Source organism: Delphinus delphis, chromosome 18 (genome assembly GCF_949987515.2).
Source record: "Delphinus delphis chromosome 18, mDelDel1.2, whole genome shotgun sequence".
Classification (NCBI taxonomy): Eukaryota; Metazoa; Chordata; class Mammalia; order Artiodactyla; family Delphinidae; genus Delphinus; species Delphinus delphis.
In genome coordinates, this window is record NC_082700.1 from 52387172 (window position 1) to 52406686 (window position 19515).

General features: G+C 40.1%; 1 protein-coding gene across 4 annotated transcripts in view; it reads left to right on the top strand.

The window, feature by feature from the left end:
- The first annotated feature begins 1183 nt into the window (after window positions 1-1183).
- NDFIP2 (Nedd4 family interacting protein 2) overlaps window positions 1184-19515 on the top strand; it is an 88790-nt gene continuing 70458 nt past the window's right edge. For all 4 annotated transcript variants that reach the window (XR_011246248.1, XM_059995682.1, XM_059995681.1 and 1 more), the window contains exon 1: window positions 1184-1504. Coding sequence is in view for 3 of the 4 variants with exons in the window: in XM_059995682.1 (XP_059851665.1) it covers window positions 1184-1504 (321 nt within the window). In the remaining variant the exon portion in view is untranslated. The remainder of the gene's footprint in view (window positions 1505-19515) is intronic.

A 19515-nucleotide genomic window follows, 5' to 3' on the forward strand; every position in this document is an offset into this window, starting at 1 on the left:
GGTGAAATTGTGAGAGTGAGCTCTTGTACAGTAACACAATGAAATGTCATGTTTATTATCTTAGAGTCTAAAACACATTAAGTTAGACCTAAAGAAAGTTTAAGGACATTTAAGTATGACAATATCATTGCCTCTTATTGTTAGCCTATTAATTAACACTCTCTAACCACCAAATGTGTCAAGACGGCAAAAATGCGAAGAACTGCTCATCTATTTGAATAAAGCAATCAGAGGAAGGCTTACATTTTTTCAGCTGATCTCTCAATGAGTTTCTCTCTTTATTGTATTTTTGCTATTTTAATTAGGTGATCAGGCCCACCCAGTAGCCTTCTTCATTCCAGGAATCTCCTTTGGCGATTCAGGAGGGAAGTTAAGTAAAAAAGATAGCTGAGCCAGGTCACGTGGGATCATAGTTTTCAGGGTATAGAAAGCAGGTCTTTGGGTTAAAGAGTACGCTGCCCCATCATACTCTTCTACTTGCTAGAGAAACATGCTTTGCACCCCGTGGGAGATACTCACACATAGTAGGTCATGTGTGGTTAACCGGATACTGAGATCGACTGACAATGTTAAACACGGAGTAATTCCTTACTGTTAAACCCTTTGGAATTATTGATATGAATATGGCCACAAGAGTCCTATATTGTTTCATTATTTTCTTGTATCCTTCCAGCAACCTAGTGCTCTAGAGGCTAGAGGCCTCTTTCCTTGGCGAGATACATGAGTATGGCTGTAGAGTCCCTGTTGGATTCTTAAATCTCTTACTACCAGGAAGGGGACAAACAAAACAAGCTGACAAGACATCCCTTAGCTCACTGATGATTCTGAATAAGAGTTTTAGGAAGGTCCTAGAGACGGATCTCTGTGCCTTGTCCTAGGCTGGGTGAGTAATACGAGGAAGTGTTGGGAAACAGGGTGACCTGTCCTCAGGTGTTCTAGGAATGCGTCCCCGCTCTCCTCGACATCTGTATCTGTGCGCTGTGACTGTGCCTGCGCGAAACCCGTCCAAACAAAAAGACCAATCAAGGACGGTGATGTTTTTTCCCCTGATCCTTTTGCCACCGCCCACTCCGGACAGGCTGACAACCTAGATTGCTCCCTGGGACTTGCCTGACTTTTCCACCTCCACCCACCCAGCTAAACACCGCCCCCACCCCCCGCCCCCCGCCAACTCGCGACGCGGATGGGACGGCGGAGGCCCCAGCGAGCATGCGCGACCATCCCGAGCATGCTCAGTAGCGCTTGCGGTGCCCCGGACCTTCGGCCCAGAGCTGCGGCCGACGCGGAGGTTTCGGCGGCTTCTGCGGCGGTGACGGGAAGTGAGGTGGTCCGGCTGGGCGACCGCGGCGGCACAAACAGAGGCGGAAGGGTCGCTGCGGCGACGACGTCGTCGACCCGGGTGACCGAGGGGGCTGAGCGCCGAGGGCACTCGCCCGCTCGGAAGCCGGATCCCGAGCCGGGCAGGATGGATCATCACCAGCCGGGGACTGGCCGCTACCAGGTGGTGAGTTTCTGGCCCCAGCCCGGGCCTCCTGCGCCGCCGGGGACCCCGGGTTTGCCCCCCGCCGTGGCCCCCAGAGTCCCTTTCCTCGGGTTATTCGCGGAATGGACGTGCTGGCTAATTTATTTTTGGCTCTTCTGGCAGGACCTTGCTTCCTTCACACCTCTCGGATGGAGCCTGCCTGTGGCTCCTTTGAGACCTTTCTTTCCACACCCCAGTCTCCTTCGAGGTCCCCATCCCTCCGCTGTTAGATACCCCTACGCCTCCCTTTAAAACTTGTATCTGTTTTATGTCTCACTTTCTCGGTCATTTCGTTATGCCCTGACCCAGACACTTCAGAGATATTCCTGCGGATTGTATACTGGAAATGAGTTCACATACCTGCTGGGAAGGTGTCGCCGTCATAGATGGAGTCGGTGGGGAGGAGGCAGGTGTAAGCCCTACGTAGGGTGGGAAGTGGATTTGGTAAAAAAAAAAAAAAATGTGGGCTTAAAAATCGTGCAACTGTAGAGAATAGTCGTGGGGCTGAACTTGTTTCTCAGTTCTAGTTAACCTTGTCATTTTGTCCTTTTCTGTTTTGTTAGAATTAAAAGTGATTGCCTTCTGTTTTCTATCACTTTTTTTTTTTGGTAGGAGGGGAAACAGGAAGTTTTACTTAAAAAATGCTAATCTTGTTTGAAAATTTTTCTTTAAATACAAGGTTTTCCAGCTTAACCGTATAAACCTTTGTATGTTGAAATGAGTGAAAAGTGCCCCTCTATGTTTTCCGTGTCAAATTTTCTAATTTTTTTTTCTCTGATACTAATTCCGGTGGTGTCATTGGAGATTCCTACGTAAACCTTATTTTAAAAATGGACCCAGCATAGTTGACTGTTTCGTTGCAGCTAGGTAGCATGTTATTCTGTAAACTTTGAGGTGGAAATTTAGTTAAACCTATTTACTGAGGGAGAGGAGAAAAACATTAATATGGAGCACCGACGATGCAATTTAATAGTACTGTTTGTGAAATTTACAAATATAGGTATGTTAGTGCAGATTTCATGTTTCAGGTCTATTTGCACAGGAGACACTAAGTTGTGAAGTAAAGAATTTCTATTAATAAAGTGTATTTTGACATATGCAAAGGCTACTGAAAGATGAAATCCCGATGTATGTAATTTTGCATTTTTTTTTTTAAGATAAAAGCTCAGGAGGCTTCCACTTCATCTGGTTTACATCCGGTAAAACCTCCAAATGATGTATATTCTGAATTCTGTGAAAATTTATCAGTATTTTTGGAATGGTTTGGAAAATGTTGCCAGTTTGGGAAGGCATTTTTCAGGTTGTTAGTGTATACACATTTTATTTTTTAAGGCATTACTATTTTTGCAGATGTTAGTAAAAATAAAATGCAATAGGTAAATATTGAATACCTATTGCATTTACTAGTGGGATTTCTTTTCTCTAATCTCTTCTTTCCTGTTGCTATTTGTTTTCCTTAATGGTGTTAACTGATTCGAATTCTTTCTCTTTGGGGGTTTTGCTTATCAGAATCCACCATGTTCACATATGAAAATCACTGCTCAAAACATTTTTTTTTTTTTTTTTTCGGTACGCGGGCCTCTCACTGTTGTGGCCTCTCCCGTTGCGGAGCACAGGCTCCGGACGCGAAGGCTCAGCGGCCCTGGTTCACGGACCCAGCCGCTCTGCGGCATGTGGGATCTTCCCGTACCGGGGCACGAACCCGTGTCCCCTGCATCGGCAGGCGGACTCTCAACCACTGTGCCACCAGGGAAGCCCTCAAAACATTTTTAATTGATGTATTTGTGCCTTAATTTATTATAGTGTCACATTTGCTTTCAGTAGTTATGATTATTATTTTTAAGAATTCCTAACACCAAAATGTTGGAAATTGCTGTCAGCTTTAAGATATTTTCTTTTTCTCTACAACTCCTTTCAAAATAAGTGGACAGTATCATTTTTTTTCTTTTTTTAATAAATTTATTTATTTATTTTTGGCTGCATTGGGTCTTCGTTCCTTCATGCAGGCTTTCTCTAGTTGCGGCGAGCGGGACTGTTTGTTGCGTGCGGGCTTCTCATTGCAGTGGCTTCTCTTGTTGCAGAGCACGGGCTCTAGGTGCGCGGGGTTCAGTAGTTGTGACTCACCGGCTCTAAAGCGCGGGCTCAGTAGCTGTGGCGCACGGGCTTAGTTGCTGCGCAGAATGTGGGATCTTCCTGGACCAGGACTCGAACCTGTGTTCCCAGCATTGGCAGGCGGATTCTTAACCACTGCGCCACCAGGGAAGTCCCGACAGTATCATATTTTATTGCCTTTTTTTTCCCCCCAAACTGGAGATGTGTTCCACAGAGACTTTGGATGGGTGGAGGCATTCCTTCAGAGCAGAGGGCAAAAATCTGCCCTTCTAAAGATACTTCTTGCTTCAAGTAGGTAGGACATCAATTTGTTTTCCTTGTAATGTGAAGTGTTTGAAAATCTTAGTACAGTTTACATTCAGATTTTGATTCCAATTCCTGTGTAATTACATGGTAATTTCATCTGTCTAGAATAACTCTTAGTTTTGTTGAGAATGGCCTGATTAGTAACTTTACCTAGGTATATGCCCCCCACTCCAAACTACTGGAGATGTGTCCTACATAGACTTTGAATGGGTGGAGTCATTCCTTCAGAGCAGAGGGCAAAGGAAAAAAAAAAGCATCTGAGTTGGTTTGCAGCAAGCTAGGGACCAATCTACAGCTTACAGCTCTGGCTTGTATAATGAACACAACTGTTGTGTGGCTGACTTTAACTCAATTTTGTTTTTTTTAAAAAACTCTGGAATGATTAATAACAATGGAGCAATAAACAGGTTCAGTTGTTGAATGTTTAGAGCTGACTAAGTAGGAGACAGGAAAACATGCTTGGTGTTGAAATGGTATACGATATTAATTTTCCACTTATTCATAGAGTTAAATTTTAGCTTTCCGTATTGGTATGTTAATGGTGATGTCTAGGACCATCAGAATGACTTACTACCATTAACCAATTCACAGCTTTATGTGGAAACTACTTTTTCTGTGATCTCTCCTCCATTGTTAAAAGCGTCCAAATTTTGTTAAGTGATAACAATGTACAGAGCTACAAATACAAAAAGCCTTGACTTGTTACCCTTCTAATTTCAGAAAAAGCCAGGTAGTTCCATTGTGTTATGGGAAATTCAATTTTGTCTGGTAGGAAATGGGCAGTGTTGCCAAACTATGAAGTAGGTGACTTGGCTTGGAACTGTTATGCCACACTCTAACTTTGATGTTCTCCCTTTTAAAGGTTTTGTGTATGTGAACCACCAAGCTGACTACTAAGCTTTCAGAGGTATTCTGTGTATAAGTTAAATTGGCACTGTGGATTGCAGCAGTAGTTTCCCAAACTGTGTCATTCAGAATGGTGATAATAGATGGTCTTAGAAGATTTATAATATATATTAGCATATAAAGACATCCATTTGTACATTTAAAACCATGAGAGCTTCTGCCGTAAAGACGGTGATTTAGATTTGTTTAACTTAGCTCTTCCTAAACCTTGACCACAGATTTTTAGAGAAAACTTTGATTATATTAACATTTCCAAAATGTTAGTTTTCTATAAAAATAATGAACTATCCATACTGTGATGATATAGATACTTTGCTGTTATATATGAATTAGAGTTGCCCTTGATAAATCAGCTGGTAAGGAGGTTGACTATTAATAGTTAACAAAAACCCTCACATCTTTTAAAGTTATCTGGGCTTATATTTAGGTTGTGCTGATTACAATTTGTGAGCCCTTGGCTTAGTTACATAGCATTTTGAGGCCTCAGTTTCCTCATATTAGTACCTACCTCATTAGGATTATTATGAGAATTATATAATGTAGTGCAAGTAAAAAATACAGTGTAGAGACTGGTACATGATAAATATTATGAATAATGTAAGGTAAATAAACTATAAAATATTGTATATATTTCAGTTTTTGCTAGTGACTATGTTTTTGTCTCTTGTTTTATTTAGCAACATGAATATCAACTAGTTCTTTGTTGTCCGTGTCAAGAGCAGTGAAAAGTCTTAAGATCTGATTTTGCCGTGTTTACAAGCTGATAGTCTGTTAATTTTTCATGGTTGCTGGCAGAAAAACAGGAGACTCCCAGGTCAGAAACAAATGACATTATTACTCACAGCCCTGTAGACTCATGAACATCAGCATATTTGTGCTGGTTTTCCTTGTAACCAAGTCCCATGAGGGTGATGGGTCTAATGGAAGAACAGAGTGGATCACAGCTAAGGAACTCAGGACCAAGGGTCTAGCACTTTTTTTTTTTGTTTGTTTTTTAGCAAGCTGCAAACATTGTAGCAAATAACAAACAAGCTAGTTCACCTCTCTCTGAGAGGCAGTTAAATGCTGTGGTAACCTTGACCTTCTTTCACACTCAGCAAGAATGTGCAGGGACACTCAGGCCCATAGCAGCCTGCCTTACCCAAGAGTACATTTTATGGATGAGATAATATATGGTGATTTTTAGGTGCAGTTGTTTACTTTTGTTTTCCATTTTAAAGAAGTATTTCAGTCTTTTACTTTACGATGCTCCCTAGTTTTGCCTTCCTCTCTTGGCCCAGCTAGATTCCTTTGATCATCACTTGTTTGTTTCCTTTGAACTTATCAATATCCTTTATCTGGTTTACATTCTTACCACACCTCTTTTACATCATCAAGTTCCATTGCTTAATCTATTAGGTACTTTTCAGTTCTCTTCTTGCTTAAGTTCTTTTACGTTGACATTGTGAACGTTTTCCTTGAAACTCCTTCCTCATTCCTGAAATGAAGGAGCTTTCTACTCTTTACTCCCCTGACTTTCCTTCTCTGCATGAACTCACTTTGTACTTACTCCTCAAATGTTGATACTTTCTATGGCATGGACTATTGTAATAGCTTGCTTAGTGCTTTCTTCCTTCATCTGACCATCCTTCTGTGTATTGTTTGTGCTGCATAAATTGTATTTGTAGAATATAAATTTGATTTTCATTTCTTTGCTTAAAAATCTTCAGTGGTCTCTTACTGAATATCCTCTCCTGCCACTTTAACATTAAAACTTTCAGGGAATTCACTGGTGGTCCAGTGGTTAGGACTCTGCACTTCCACCGCAGGGGGCATGGGTTCGATCCCTGGTCTGGGAACTAAGATCCCACAAGCCGCACAACGCAGCCAAAAACAAAACAAAAGAAAAAACTTTCAAATATATACAGAAGTTGAAAGAATTGCACAGTTAACTTCCATATACCATATACCAGTTGTAGGGTCTACAATTCCCAACATTTTGTTGCATCTGTGTTATCGTATATCTGTCAATTCTTCTTCTTCTTCTTCTTATTTTTTGAGCTTATTTATTTATTTATTTATTTATTTTTGGCTGTGTTGGGTCTTCGTTTCTGTGCGAGGGCTTTCTCCAGTTGCAGCGAGCGGGGGCCACTCTTCATCGCGGTGCGCGGGCCTCTCACTGTCGTGGCCTCTCTTGTTGCGGAGCACAGGCTCCAGACGTGCAGGCTCAGTAGTTGTGGCTCATGGGCCCAGTTGCTCCGCGGCATGTGGGATCCTCCCAGACCAGGGCTCGAACCCGTGTCCCCTGCATTGGCAGGCAGACTCTCAACTGCTGCGCCGCTACGGAAGCCCCTCCATCTTATTTTTTGAGCTTTCAAAATAAGTTGCAGATATCAGTGTACCTCACTGCCAACCACATGCTTATCATCAGCCTAGAGTTCAATATTTCTTTATGGTTTTTTTCCTTTAGGATAAAATTGACATATAGTGAAATGCACAAATCTTCCATGGCCAATTAGATGAATTTTGACAAGTACATACATCTGTGTAACCCAAATCCCTTTTGAAGTATAGAGCAGGGATCAACAAACTACATTCTAACTCTTGTTTTGTAAATAAAGTCTTGTGGTAGCACAGCCATGCCATTCATTTACAGTGGCAGAATTGGGTATTTGAGGCAGAGCCCAGAAAGCCTGAAATATTTGCTATTCTGCCCTTTACAGAGTAAGTTTCCTGACCACTGGGAAAGAACATTACTGTCACCCTAGAAAGTTCACTCATGACCCTTCCCTGTTGATTCCTACCCACCAGGTGATCGCTATACTGTTTCGTTTTTGTTTTTCACTTCGAATGAGCTTTGCCTATTCTAGAATCATACAGCATATAGTCTACAAAGCTTCTTTCACTCTGCAAGAAGTTTAGGAGATTGATCCTGTTATTGTGGGTATCAGTAGTGCATCCCTTTTTATTGTTGAATAGTATTTCATTGTATAACTTGTACGAATATAGGGCAGTTTGTTTATCCATTGCTCTGTTGATAGACATTTGGGTTGTTTCCGGTTTTTGGCTCTTACGGACAAAGTGGTTAGGAATATTCTTGTGCAAATCATTTTGTGGGCGAAGGTTTTCATTTCTCTTTGGTGGAATTACTGGGTAATAGGGTAGGCGTATGCTTAATTTTATGAGAAACCACTAGACTTTTTTCCAAGTCTGTGTACCATTTCCAAGTGTACCATTTTACACTTAGACCAACGATGTATGGAAGCTTTGGCTGCTTCACCACCTTGCCAAAAGTTTGGTGTTTCAGACTTTTTAATTTTAGCCATTCTGGTGGGCTTATTGGATTTTTTTTTTTAATAAATTTATTTATTCATTTATTTATTTTTGGCTGTGTTGGGTCTTCGTTTCTGTGCGAGGGCCTTCTCCAGTTGTGGCAAGCGGGGGCTACTCTTCATCGCGGTGCGCGGGCCTCTCACTGTCGCGGCCTCTCTTGCTGCGGAGCACAGGCTCCAGACGCATAGAGCTCAGTATTTGTGGCTCACGGGCCCAGTTGCTCCGCGGCACGTGGGATCTTCCCAGACCAGGGCTCGAACCCGTGTCCCCTGCATTGGCAGGCAGACTCTCAACCACTGCGCCACCACGGAAGCCCTGGATTTTTTTTTTTTATATGAATTTATTTATTTTTGGCTGTGTTGTCTTTGTTGCTACGCGTGGGCTTTCTCTAGTTGCAGTGAGCGCGGGCTACTCTTCGTTGCTGTGTGCCGGCCTCTCATTGCAGTGGCTTCTTTTGTTGCAGAGCACGGGCTTCAGTAGTTGTGGCACATGGGCTCAGTAGTTGTGGCTCACGGGCTTAGTTGCTCCATGGCATGTGGGATCTTCCCGTAGCAGGGCTCAAACCCGTGTCCCCTGCATTGGCAGGCGGATTCTTAACCACTGCGCCACCAGGGAAGCCCAGGCTTATTGGATTTTGAAGTATAAATTTCTGTTCTTAACATACAAGTTCCTTGAATGGACCTTTCCATACCTATACAATGCCACATCTTAGCAATCCCACCCCCTTCCTCCCCGCCCCCCTGCCTGTCTTAATTTTTATGCACTAACTGCTGGAGTTCAGCAGGGTATACTTATTATTAGCTTCAACCATAATGTCTTCTCTCTTACTTACTTCCCTGACTTTACATGTGTTTATTTCTCACCTAACGTTCTGTACCACACCCCTGTGGTTTGTTTGCCTTATAAAATCCTGTTCCTAGATGTAAAAACGCCTACGAAATTGTAATTGGAAGAGGGAGGCAGGGTGAGTTTCTTGCATCTGTCATCTCTACATCACGGCAGAGGAAAAGTTGAGAATCACAGCATTAGAGAACTTGTTACACTGAATTGTGTTTTTGTGTATCTTTGTGTACCTTCTAGACTGCTGCTTTTCCTCAGAGGTGCTTCAGGGCTCTGTGAATGTCTGATTTTTATTTCATCTTTAATATAGATTTTAAACTTTTAAAATACTGTAATTCAGGAAATTCACTCTCAGATGTGTTTAAAACCAAGTTTCCATAGCTTGAAGATTAGTATTATGTTAATTTGTGTTGCCAGGGTAATTTGGTTTTGAATGGACCCCACATGGAAGTTTCTCTGGCTGTTTCTGTGCATGTAGCAATAGTAACTGAGAGTGTGTCATTAGTTTGATTGAGTACAGTTCATTTAAAAAAAATTATACAAACGAATAAGCTACTTTAGAGCACCTGAACGGTGCTGAGTCAGATGCTAGCCATCACTTAGGCATATTTGAACAGTACATGATCCAGTAATGGTGTAGTATTTGTGCAGTAACAAGTAAATGCATTGGAATTGTATCCTGAAAATAACATATTATAGATAGTTTATGTGTGTATCTTGTGTTTTGAGTGCCTCTTGTCAGATTTATACTTAAGACAAGGTATGGGAGCAGTTTTTAGATATCATTATTTTTTGTTTGTTTGTTTTTTTGCGGTATGCGGGCCTCTCACTGCTGTGGCCTCTCCCATTGCGGGGCACAGGCTCCGGACACACAGGCTCAGCGGCCATGGCTCACGTGGCATGTGGGATCTTCCCGGACCGGGGCACGAACAGATATCATTATTGATTAACTGTGAAACTGAGGTCCTATAACTCATTTATTCAATATTAATTTATAAAGTATCTCTGTCAGTCAAATTCTGTTTTAGGTGCTGGTGAACAAGACATTTAAGTTCGTGTCTTATGGCTCATACTTTGATGGAGGGGAGGCAGATAAATAAGTGAGCATAATTTCAGATAGTAATAGAGGTTTAAAGAAGGTAAAGCAGGATGATGGTATAAGTAATACATTTTATCGATAATAAAATAGCAATAATAGAATAATAATATCTTTTTGCATTATGTCAGGAATATGCTGAGCACTCTGCTATGTGCTTTACACACATGAGCACAATTTATTCCCTAGAATAATTCTGTGAAATAGGTAATGTTATGATCTTCATTTTGCAGATGAAAAAAATGAGACATAAAGAGGTTACATATATACAGGCATGTGTGTGGATCTAGGTGTGATGGATCTGGTATTCAAATCTTGGTGTTTTAGTTTTATATTGCTTTGTAACAAACTACTCAAAACACAAGCATTTTATTATGTTTCAAGATTCCTTGGTTTGGCTCTGATCAGCAGAGCGGTTCTTCTGTTCCATGAGATGTTAGCTGGGGCTCCAGCCATTTGGGGGCTTGATTGGGTTGGAACCTCCAAGATGACTCATTCCCTTCGCTAGCAGTTGTTGATGACTGTTGACTGGGAGCTCAGCTGGCAGTGTTGAATGTTGATCATTTCAGCTCTCCTCTGTGTGTCCTCTTCATGTGCCCTCTCAGTGTGACCTTGGCCTTTCACATCACAGAAGGAAGAGGAAGCTGCCATTCCTCTTAAGACTTCAGCTTAGAACTCCAGAATGTCATTTCAGCTGCATTCTGTTGGTTAAAGCAGCCGTAAATCCAGCCCAGGTTCATAAGGAGGGGAAATAAACTCCATTTCCCAATGAGGGAGAGGCAGTGCACATACATGGAGGCAAAAAATTGATGGTGGCATCTTTGGAGATGGTATGCCTCACCAGTGGGTTTGACTCCTCAGTGGATTGGAATCAGGATTATTAGGAAACTCTGTCCACTCTGCAGGTGTGACACTCAGGCCAAGACTTGATTGAAATGTTCTAGCTGATGAGTATTTCAGGTGTGATAAGGGCCTGTGGTGCAAATGAGCTTGTTGGTTTAAGAAATAAGAAGAGAGCTGTGTGCCTAGAGCAAGGTGAAGGGGGATGGCTCAGTGGAATGGGACAAAACAAAGAAATCAATTTTATGATAGATTTGATAGAAGAATGGAACTCTCGTTTGTAATTTTTGTTTCGTGAAAGCAGTCAAGTCCGGTGCATTGCCAGATGAAAACGTGGGGTCCCGGCCTTGGGTAGGAAAGCCAGTTTCCACTTCCGAGAGGCCTGCTGTCTTAGCCCACAGCACCCCCAAGGGATTGCAGCCTCCATGCCAGGACTTGCTAGATACTGCTTTGCTTGGGAATGTATCATGGTGACGCCAGCCTGGGATGGGCATAGCTACCACCTTGCCGTACTCCTAGTCATGAGGTGGTGAGTTGAGCTGAGCCAGGGCGTTCAGCTGCCTGAGAATCTTTCCTGGGGAGGCAGACTGCCTGTGAGCCGAGGCACCAGGTCCCTGGCACATGCTTTTTTGTCCCATTGGAGTTCACTTAAAAAACTTGGATTCAAAGATAAAATTATTAAGAATTGAAAGGTGACCATAGAGCATTAAACCCCAAGCATGAGGCCCTCCTGAGGCAAGGTTCCACGTGACTGCACTGGCCATGTGTTCGTGAAGAGGGCCCTGAAAGGAATCTCACTATGACGGTGGTAGTGGTGGTGGTGATGATCTAGAACCAGGGGTCAGCAAACTTTCCGGTAAAGGACCAGATAGTAAATATTTTAGGCTTTCCAGGTCATGTGGTCTGTGTCACAGCTGTGTGCCAGATCTGCTGCTTTCGTGCAAAAGTATCCATACTTAATATGTATACAAGTTAACATGGCTGTGTTCTAATAAAACTTCACTTACAGAAACAGATGGTGGGCTGGATTTGGCCTGCTAGCTGTAATTTGCCCACCCCTGGTGTAGATGAAAGAGGAATGCACCTCATAAAGGCCTTAAGTTTGGGCCTGTTGCAGGATGCTTCTGACAAATTTTTATTTCACTGAGTCTTGAAATAAACCCTTAGGAACGTGGTAAAGGTTGTTTTGCATCACTTACTTTTTGTACCTGCTAATCAGGCAGGCACTTGGTCTATCACTAGAATTGGTGTGGAGATCCCAGTTAGAGTATAAAATTTCCTATGAGAACAGCAAAGACAAGTTTCTCATGTCTGATGGAATCTTCATTCTGTTGGAGTGGTCACCTCATTGAGGCCATTTAAAATCACAATACCCCCTTCACAGTACTCCCTAGCCCCATTTCCTGCTTCATTTTTCCCATAGTACTTATCACGACCTGATAATTTCAAACCTTTTACGTGTTTAATTCCTACCTCCTTCTTTCCCCTGAGTGTAAGCTTCATGAGGACAGGTATGTTTTGTTCACTGCTGTATGTTCCATTATCTGGCATATGGTAGGCACTTAGGAAGTATTTGATAAGAATGACTGAATGAGTGGTGCTAGCTAAAGAGCAATTCCATAGACTCAAAACCTTGCTTATGTTATTTTATTCTCTTATTTTTATAAGAATTCTTTTTTTTTTTTTTTTGCTACTGAGACTTGGGCTCTCTCAGATTGTGTGTGTGTGTGTGTGTGTGTGTGTGTGTGTATGTGTGTGTGCATGTTTTGCATTACCTTACAGCTTAACAGTATGTTGCTTAGTGTCTGTGTCTCTCTCCTCCTTCCTTCTCCCCTTCTCCCTCTCTCTCTCTCTCCACACATACACACACACACACACACACACACACACACACTTATTTTTATAAGAATTCTTTTTTTTTTGCTACTGAGACTTGGGCTCTCTCAGGTTGTTTGTGATATATGATTGGCCCCATAGGGTTGTTCAGTAAGAAACCCATGAAGCCACGTGCAGTGGTCCTGCTTAGTACCTTCATTGACTGTGGAGTTGTGGGTACTGCTTTGATTTTTCTCATCTGCTTTATATTGACTACTTAGAGACTATTTTCTTTTTATTCTTTCCTTAATGTCACACCTACATGCTAAAACACTGTCTGATTATATGTGTATTAATAATATATTATTTTAGAATTTTATACATATTCTACATGTGTAGGCCTGACTTAAATTTAAATAATTATGGAATACATTCTGCTGACCTTATTAAATGTAAATTTACTCAAAAGATCCTTGTGATTTAGGCTAGCCTATCTACCATTTGGTTATATAAATCATCCTCTATGTTTTCATGCCATGTTGTTGTTATGGTTTCTTCCAAAAGTTTGATCATTTAGCTGGAATTAAGGTGTAGGTAAAATTCTTGTTAAAGACATGCCAAGTGCAAGTTGGGAAATACTGCAAGTAGTCTAAGATTTACTATCAGATTATTTCAAGGTTTTGACTTTTAAGATTTGAATATCAGCGATTTAGTATTTTAAAAGTTTAGAAATGTGCTGTGGTTTAGTTTGTCTATGATGTTTCTCCAGACTTACCCTTTACATTATGTAAAGAAATTGTGCTATTTGGCAGAGGCTTTGAGAATAAGGAAATAAACTGGATAGTTTTACTTCTTTACTAATTTTGAGGCTCGTAGGACTTGTAGCCTGTTGGATGTTAGACTGAAGAAATCCAATAGTTTTTAGAGAACATTTGTTCTCGTTTGGGTAGGGCATTCATTTATATCAGCATGACTTTTTGTGTGATTTCCCCACAAGGGGAAGGATTAACACTGGAAATAACCCTTGAGACCCTTTTAAGTTTTTGTTTGTAACCTTAGAGAACAACATGAGCCTCCGCTAACCTCACCTTGCTTACTTTGTTACTGCCCTGCACGCGTGCCGTGTCTTGAACTGTAAACTGTAATACTTTTGTTCTCTTGCCCTGCTCCTCTCCAGGCACCACTCCCGACCATGATCTCCCCTGCCTTCGGACTCTTCTGGCTTTTGAACATGTGATTGCCCTTTTTTCTTTTCGTTCTGCTTCCTCCGGGATGAATTTCTATTCTTTATTCAAATCTGTTCAGATGTTCTTTTCTCCAGAAAACCTTCCCTCACCGTCTCCATTTCCTCCCTTTTTTTTTACCAAGTTCAGTGTATTCTTTTAACACTGTGCGCTTATCCCTATCATAGTCCTTATTCCATGGTATGTGTTTTGTAGGCTCAGTGGGAAGTAGGGCTTAGGTCTATCTTGTTTATAATAGTATACAGTGTAGTTCTGGGCCCATTATATAGTGCCTTGTAAATACTTACTGAAGAAATAAATGAATGCGTTTCTGAATGATTTCAAGTGTATCCATGAGGTTACTGATATATTTATAAAGTGAACAGTTTTCCAGAGTTCTCTTATGTAAAAGTAACAGTATGTTGCCCAGCCCATACAGTGTTGATATTCTGAATATCCATAATTAGGGTATGTACTTTGCTTTTAGAATAGTACCGAGAAACCTGTTTAGATGAATTCTGGTAGTTTTACATAATTCCTCATCTGACTGGTGACTTGCATTTGCCAGATAATTAACCATGGGTAGGTTATTTGGCTTACTTATGGAAAAAGGAAAATAAATTGTTTCCAGATATTGTGGAAGTAGTTAGTGTCATTTTCTTCAACCGTCTCATTTTACAGAAGGCTGCCTCAGGGAGGTTCTGCTTAAGGTTATGCAGCAAAGCTTGGAGGACAAATTTTATTCTATTACTTGTAAACATGTCAGCTGAGTTAAAAGGTCCTGGGAAACAGAACTTTCATTATAGTTAACTTTCTTTAATTGACGGCGATGCCAGACATGAGGAGTACGGATGGTATAGGATGAGCCTGGTAGTTTCCAATCTTGGCTTCTCACTTACAAGCACTGTAACCTTGGGCTGATTATTTAACCTCTGTCTGCCATAGCTTCCTCATCTATAAAGTAAGGATAGTATAGGTACTTCCCTCATAGAATTATTGTGAGGATTAAGTGTATGAAAAGCTCCTAATATTTGGTTAAATTGATAATTAGTGTTCACATTTTATGACTTTTATTTCTTTATTGATTTAAAATTTTTTAATTTTTATTGAGGCATAGTTCATTTACCATGTTATGCTAGTTTCAAGTGTATAGCAAATATATATTGATATATATATCAGGATATTGAGTATAGTTCCGTGTGCTATACAGTAGGTCCTTGTTGTTTACGTATTTTACATATAGTAGTGTGTGTATGTTAATCCCAAACTCCTAATTTATCCCTCCCCCACCCCCCTTATGTATCTGTTGTTAATTCTTTGCAGATCCTCTGGTCATTTTTCAGAATTTGCTTTCCAGCTACGTTTTTTTTTTTGCATGGTCACATGCACTGGATAAGTATTAGTTCCTTTATTTTGTTCTTTGAAGACATTCTTCCTAGAGCCCTCCATCCTCCTGTTTCTATCTGTAGTATTTGTTCTCTAGGCCTAGTACGCAGCTGTCATACTGAGACTTCCCTTCATCACTTTACTATGTTGGATCGGCTATTTCTTGAATTCCATTTGATTTCCATTTATTTGGGATTTTCTTGTATATCTTTTAAAAAATTTCTAATTTAATTTTTTTGTGGTAAGAGACCGCACTCAGTATGGTCTCATTCCTTTTAAATTTATTGAGACTTGTTTTATGGACCAGTATATTATCTTGGTGATGTATTATGTGTACTTGAGAAGAATGTATATTCTTGAGTTGTTGGATATAGTGTTGTATAAATGTCATATCAAGTTGGTTCATAGTATTGATCTGATCTTGTGTCTTTACTGATTTTTGTTTTTGTTTGTTTGTTTTTGTTGTTGTTTTTGGCCACATCACACGGCTTGCAGGATCTTAGTTCCCTGACCAGAGATTGAACCCAGGGCCCGCCAGTGACAGTGCTGAGTCCTAACCACTGGACTGCCAGGGAATTCCTTGCTGATTTTTGTTTTTGTGTTGTTCTACTAGTCGATAAGCAAGGGGGTGTTAAAATCTGTTGTGGTTATGGAGTTGTCTATCTCCCTTTAATTGTCTCAATTTCTTGCTTCCTATGTTCTGAGATTGTTGTGAAATGCCCCCTTTATCTCTGGCAGTGCTCTTTGTCTTCAAGTTTGTTTTATTTGATATTAATATAGCCATTCCTGTCTTATTTTTTTTTATTTCTCTTATTTTTTTCATGGCATATCTTTTTCTGTTTACTTTCAACCTGAGTCCTTAATGTGTGCCTTTTGTTGGTGGCATATAGTTGGATTTTGCTTTTTTATTCACTCTGACAGCTTCTGCCTTTTAACTGGAGTGTTTGTATTTAGTGTAGTTATTGGTATGGTTGGTTTACTTCTACTGTTGTATTATTTGCCTTCTGTTTGTCCCCTTTTTTTTTCCCTCTTTTCATCCTTTTCTGCTGCCTTTTGGATCATTTGATCAAAATAATTGTTTTAGTTTCCTTTTCAAAATTTCTATTGCTTTTTTAAGCTATTCCTCTTTATATTATTATTATTAATTAATATTAATAATATTATTATTTATCAATTATTAATGTTAATATTATTATTTTTGTGCTTGCTCTAAGATTATAATAACCAGTGAAAAGTTAGGTGTATATATATATATATATATATATATATATACACACACATATATGTTTAACATTAATGTCATATGACTTCATGTAAAAAGTAGAACTTTGTGACTGTATACTGTGTACTCCCTTCCCCCTGCCAAACTTGACGCTATAGTTGTCATATGTATTACCTGTACATTCACTGAAATCCCCAACAAACATTATCATTTTTGTTTTAAATAGTACCACATTTTTTTTTTCTTTTAAACGTTGAGCCTTCTTTTAATTTATTTATTTTTATTTTTGGCTGTGTTGGGTCTTCGCTTCTGTGCGAGGGCTTTCTCTAGTTGTGGCAAGCAGGGGCCACTCTTCATCGTGGTGTGCGGGCCTCTCACTGTCGTGGCCTCTCTTGTTGTGGAGCACAGGCTCCAGACGCGCAGGCTCAGTAGTTGTGGCTCACGGGCCTAGTTGCTCCGCGGCATGTGGGATCTTCCCAGACCATGACTCGAACCCGTGTCCCCTGCATTAGCAGGCAGATTCTCAACCACTGCAGATTCTCAACCACCAGGGAAGCCTGTAACACATATTTTATAAAACTTATGAGGAAAAAAGAATCTTTTATATGTACTTAGACTTTTACCATTCCCTATGCTCTCTCTTCATTCCTGAAGAAACAAGTTTTTCTTTACTATCAATTTTTTTTCAGTCTAAAGAACTTCCTTTATCATTCCTTAAAATGCAGATCAACTCTAATCAATTTTCTTTCTTTTATTCGAAATGTCTATTTTACCTTCATTCCTGAAGTATTAGATTTTTTGTTTTGTGGGGCAGTACTGTGCTCCGTAGCTTTGGGATCTCAGTTCCCCTACCAGGGATTGAACCCAGGCCGCGGCAGTGAAAGCGTGGAATCCTAACCATTAGGCCACCAGGGATCTCCCCTATAGATACATATTTTGGGTGTAGAATTCTTGGCCGAGTTTTTTTTTCTTTCAGCTCTCTAAGGTTTTGTTCCATTTTCTTATGATGACCATGATTTCTGATGAGGAATCTGTAGTTATTTGAATCATTGTTTCTCTGTATGTAATATATTGGTTTTTCAGGCTGCTCCAATAACTTTTCTTTATCTTGATTTTTAGAAGTTCTATTATTATGATGTGTCTAGGTGTAGTTTTCTTTGAATTTGTTCTGTTTTAGCCTCACTGAGGTTGAATTTGTAAATTTACTCCTTTCACTACTTTGAAGAGTTATGGACATTATTTCTTCCGTTTTTTTTTTTTTTTCCTGCTGCAGTCTGTTATTTCCTTTGAGTCTCAAATGACATGTTTTCTAGACCTTTTAAAGGTTTAGAGTCCCTGTGGCTCTGTTTGTTTGTTAGCTTATTTATTTTTTCAATCCTTTTTCTTTTCTCTTCTTTAGAATGGATAAATTCTGTCAATTTAAATTCACTATCTCTTTCCTCTATCTTCATTGTGCTGTGGATCCCACCTAGTGAATTTTTTATTTCATGTATTTTATTTTTCCAGTCTAAAGTTTTTATTTGGTTCAATTTTTTGTTTTCTATTTACCTGCTGAGATTCCCTGCCATTTCATTGATTTCAAGGTAATATTGCTTTACTTCCCAGAACGTAGTTGTAATAGCAGCTTTAAAATCTTTGTATGGTAACAGTAATCTGAATCATCCTAGAACTGGCATCTCTTGATTGCCTTTTCCCTGTGGAGTGATTTATATTTCCTAGTATTTTGTATTTCTGGTAATTTTGGATTTATACTGGATCTTCTGAGTGTTTTGCTATGGTACTCTGGAAAATGTAAATACTGTCTCCCATTCTGTGTGCAGTGGTTCAGATCTAAGCTTAATTCCTTAGGCCTTTACTCATCTGTTTTAGTTCAGTCCTACACATGCATGGTTCAAGGGGTAGTGATTTCCCCTCACTTTCTGGCCTGCCTGGGCTCCATTTGTTGCATGCTTCCTCTGGCTAGAAATAGCAAGGGTTCTACTGAGGTTTTAGTAGCCCAAGACAAGGTTCCTCTCCACAACTATGGTTCTGCCTTGCAGCAAAGCTGCAAAAAGAACAAAAAGGGAAAACTCTTTGTGCAGGTTGCTTCTCCAAGGTTTAATTTCCCTCCAAATCCCTATTTTCCTTAATGTTCAGAATGCTCAGATAGTTGTTTTTCATATTTTGTTCAAGGTTATAGTGGCTGTCAGTGGGAGGGTTGGACTGTTGGGGGCTTATACTGCCATGCTGAAACTTGAGCCAACTAAAGATTTTTGAGGTTTTTGTTTTTCTACTCCCTGTATTAACTTTCCTTCTAATATTTTTGTTTTGTTTTTCTTTCATGTTGGAGGTTTTCTTTAAATTTGGGTGTTCTTTCTTTGCTTATTTATATTCTATAAGCTGTGTTTGTGTGTTTTTGACTTGTTAATCAAGGCTTGTGTCACTTCTTGGTGAGCCAGCCTTTTCATTGGGGACCTCCCAAATGTCAGGGTCTGCCATTTAGTTAGGAAGCTATGGCAGTAGTTAGGTAAGCAATAATGGTGGCTTGGATTAGATAATTAGATAATTAGTGGCATTAAAGAGAAGTAGATGGGTGAATTCAAAGGTGTGTGTAGTGTATGTGTGTGTGTGTACTTGAATCAGCATCAGAAATACTCATAAGGGTAATCCTGTGGAAGGGTAGATTACTACCTGTGAATTTTTTTTGGAGGCATCTTGACATAGAAAGAGTCTGAATTTAGAGACAGTAAAATCTGAAATTGAATCCTGTCTTTGCCCCTAACTAGGTGTGTCAGTTCAGTTATTTAAAGTTTGTTCTGCCATACTCACCTCAGAGGATTGTTGTAGGAACTAGAGTAGATGCTATACATAAAGTGTCTTTGTTTTGTTTTTTTAAAGTAACATTTATTGGGCCTTTACTATGTCAGGCATTATTCTAAGTATTTACAGGTGTTAT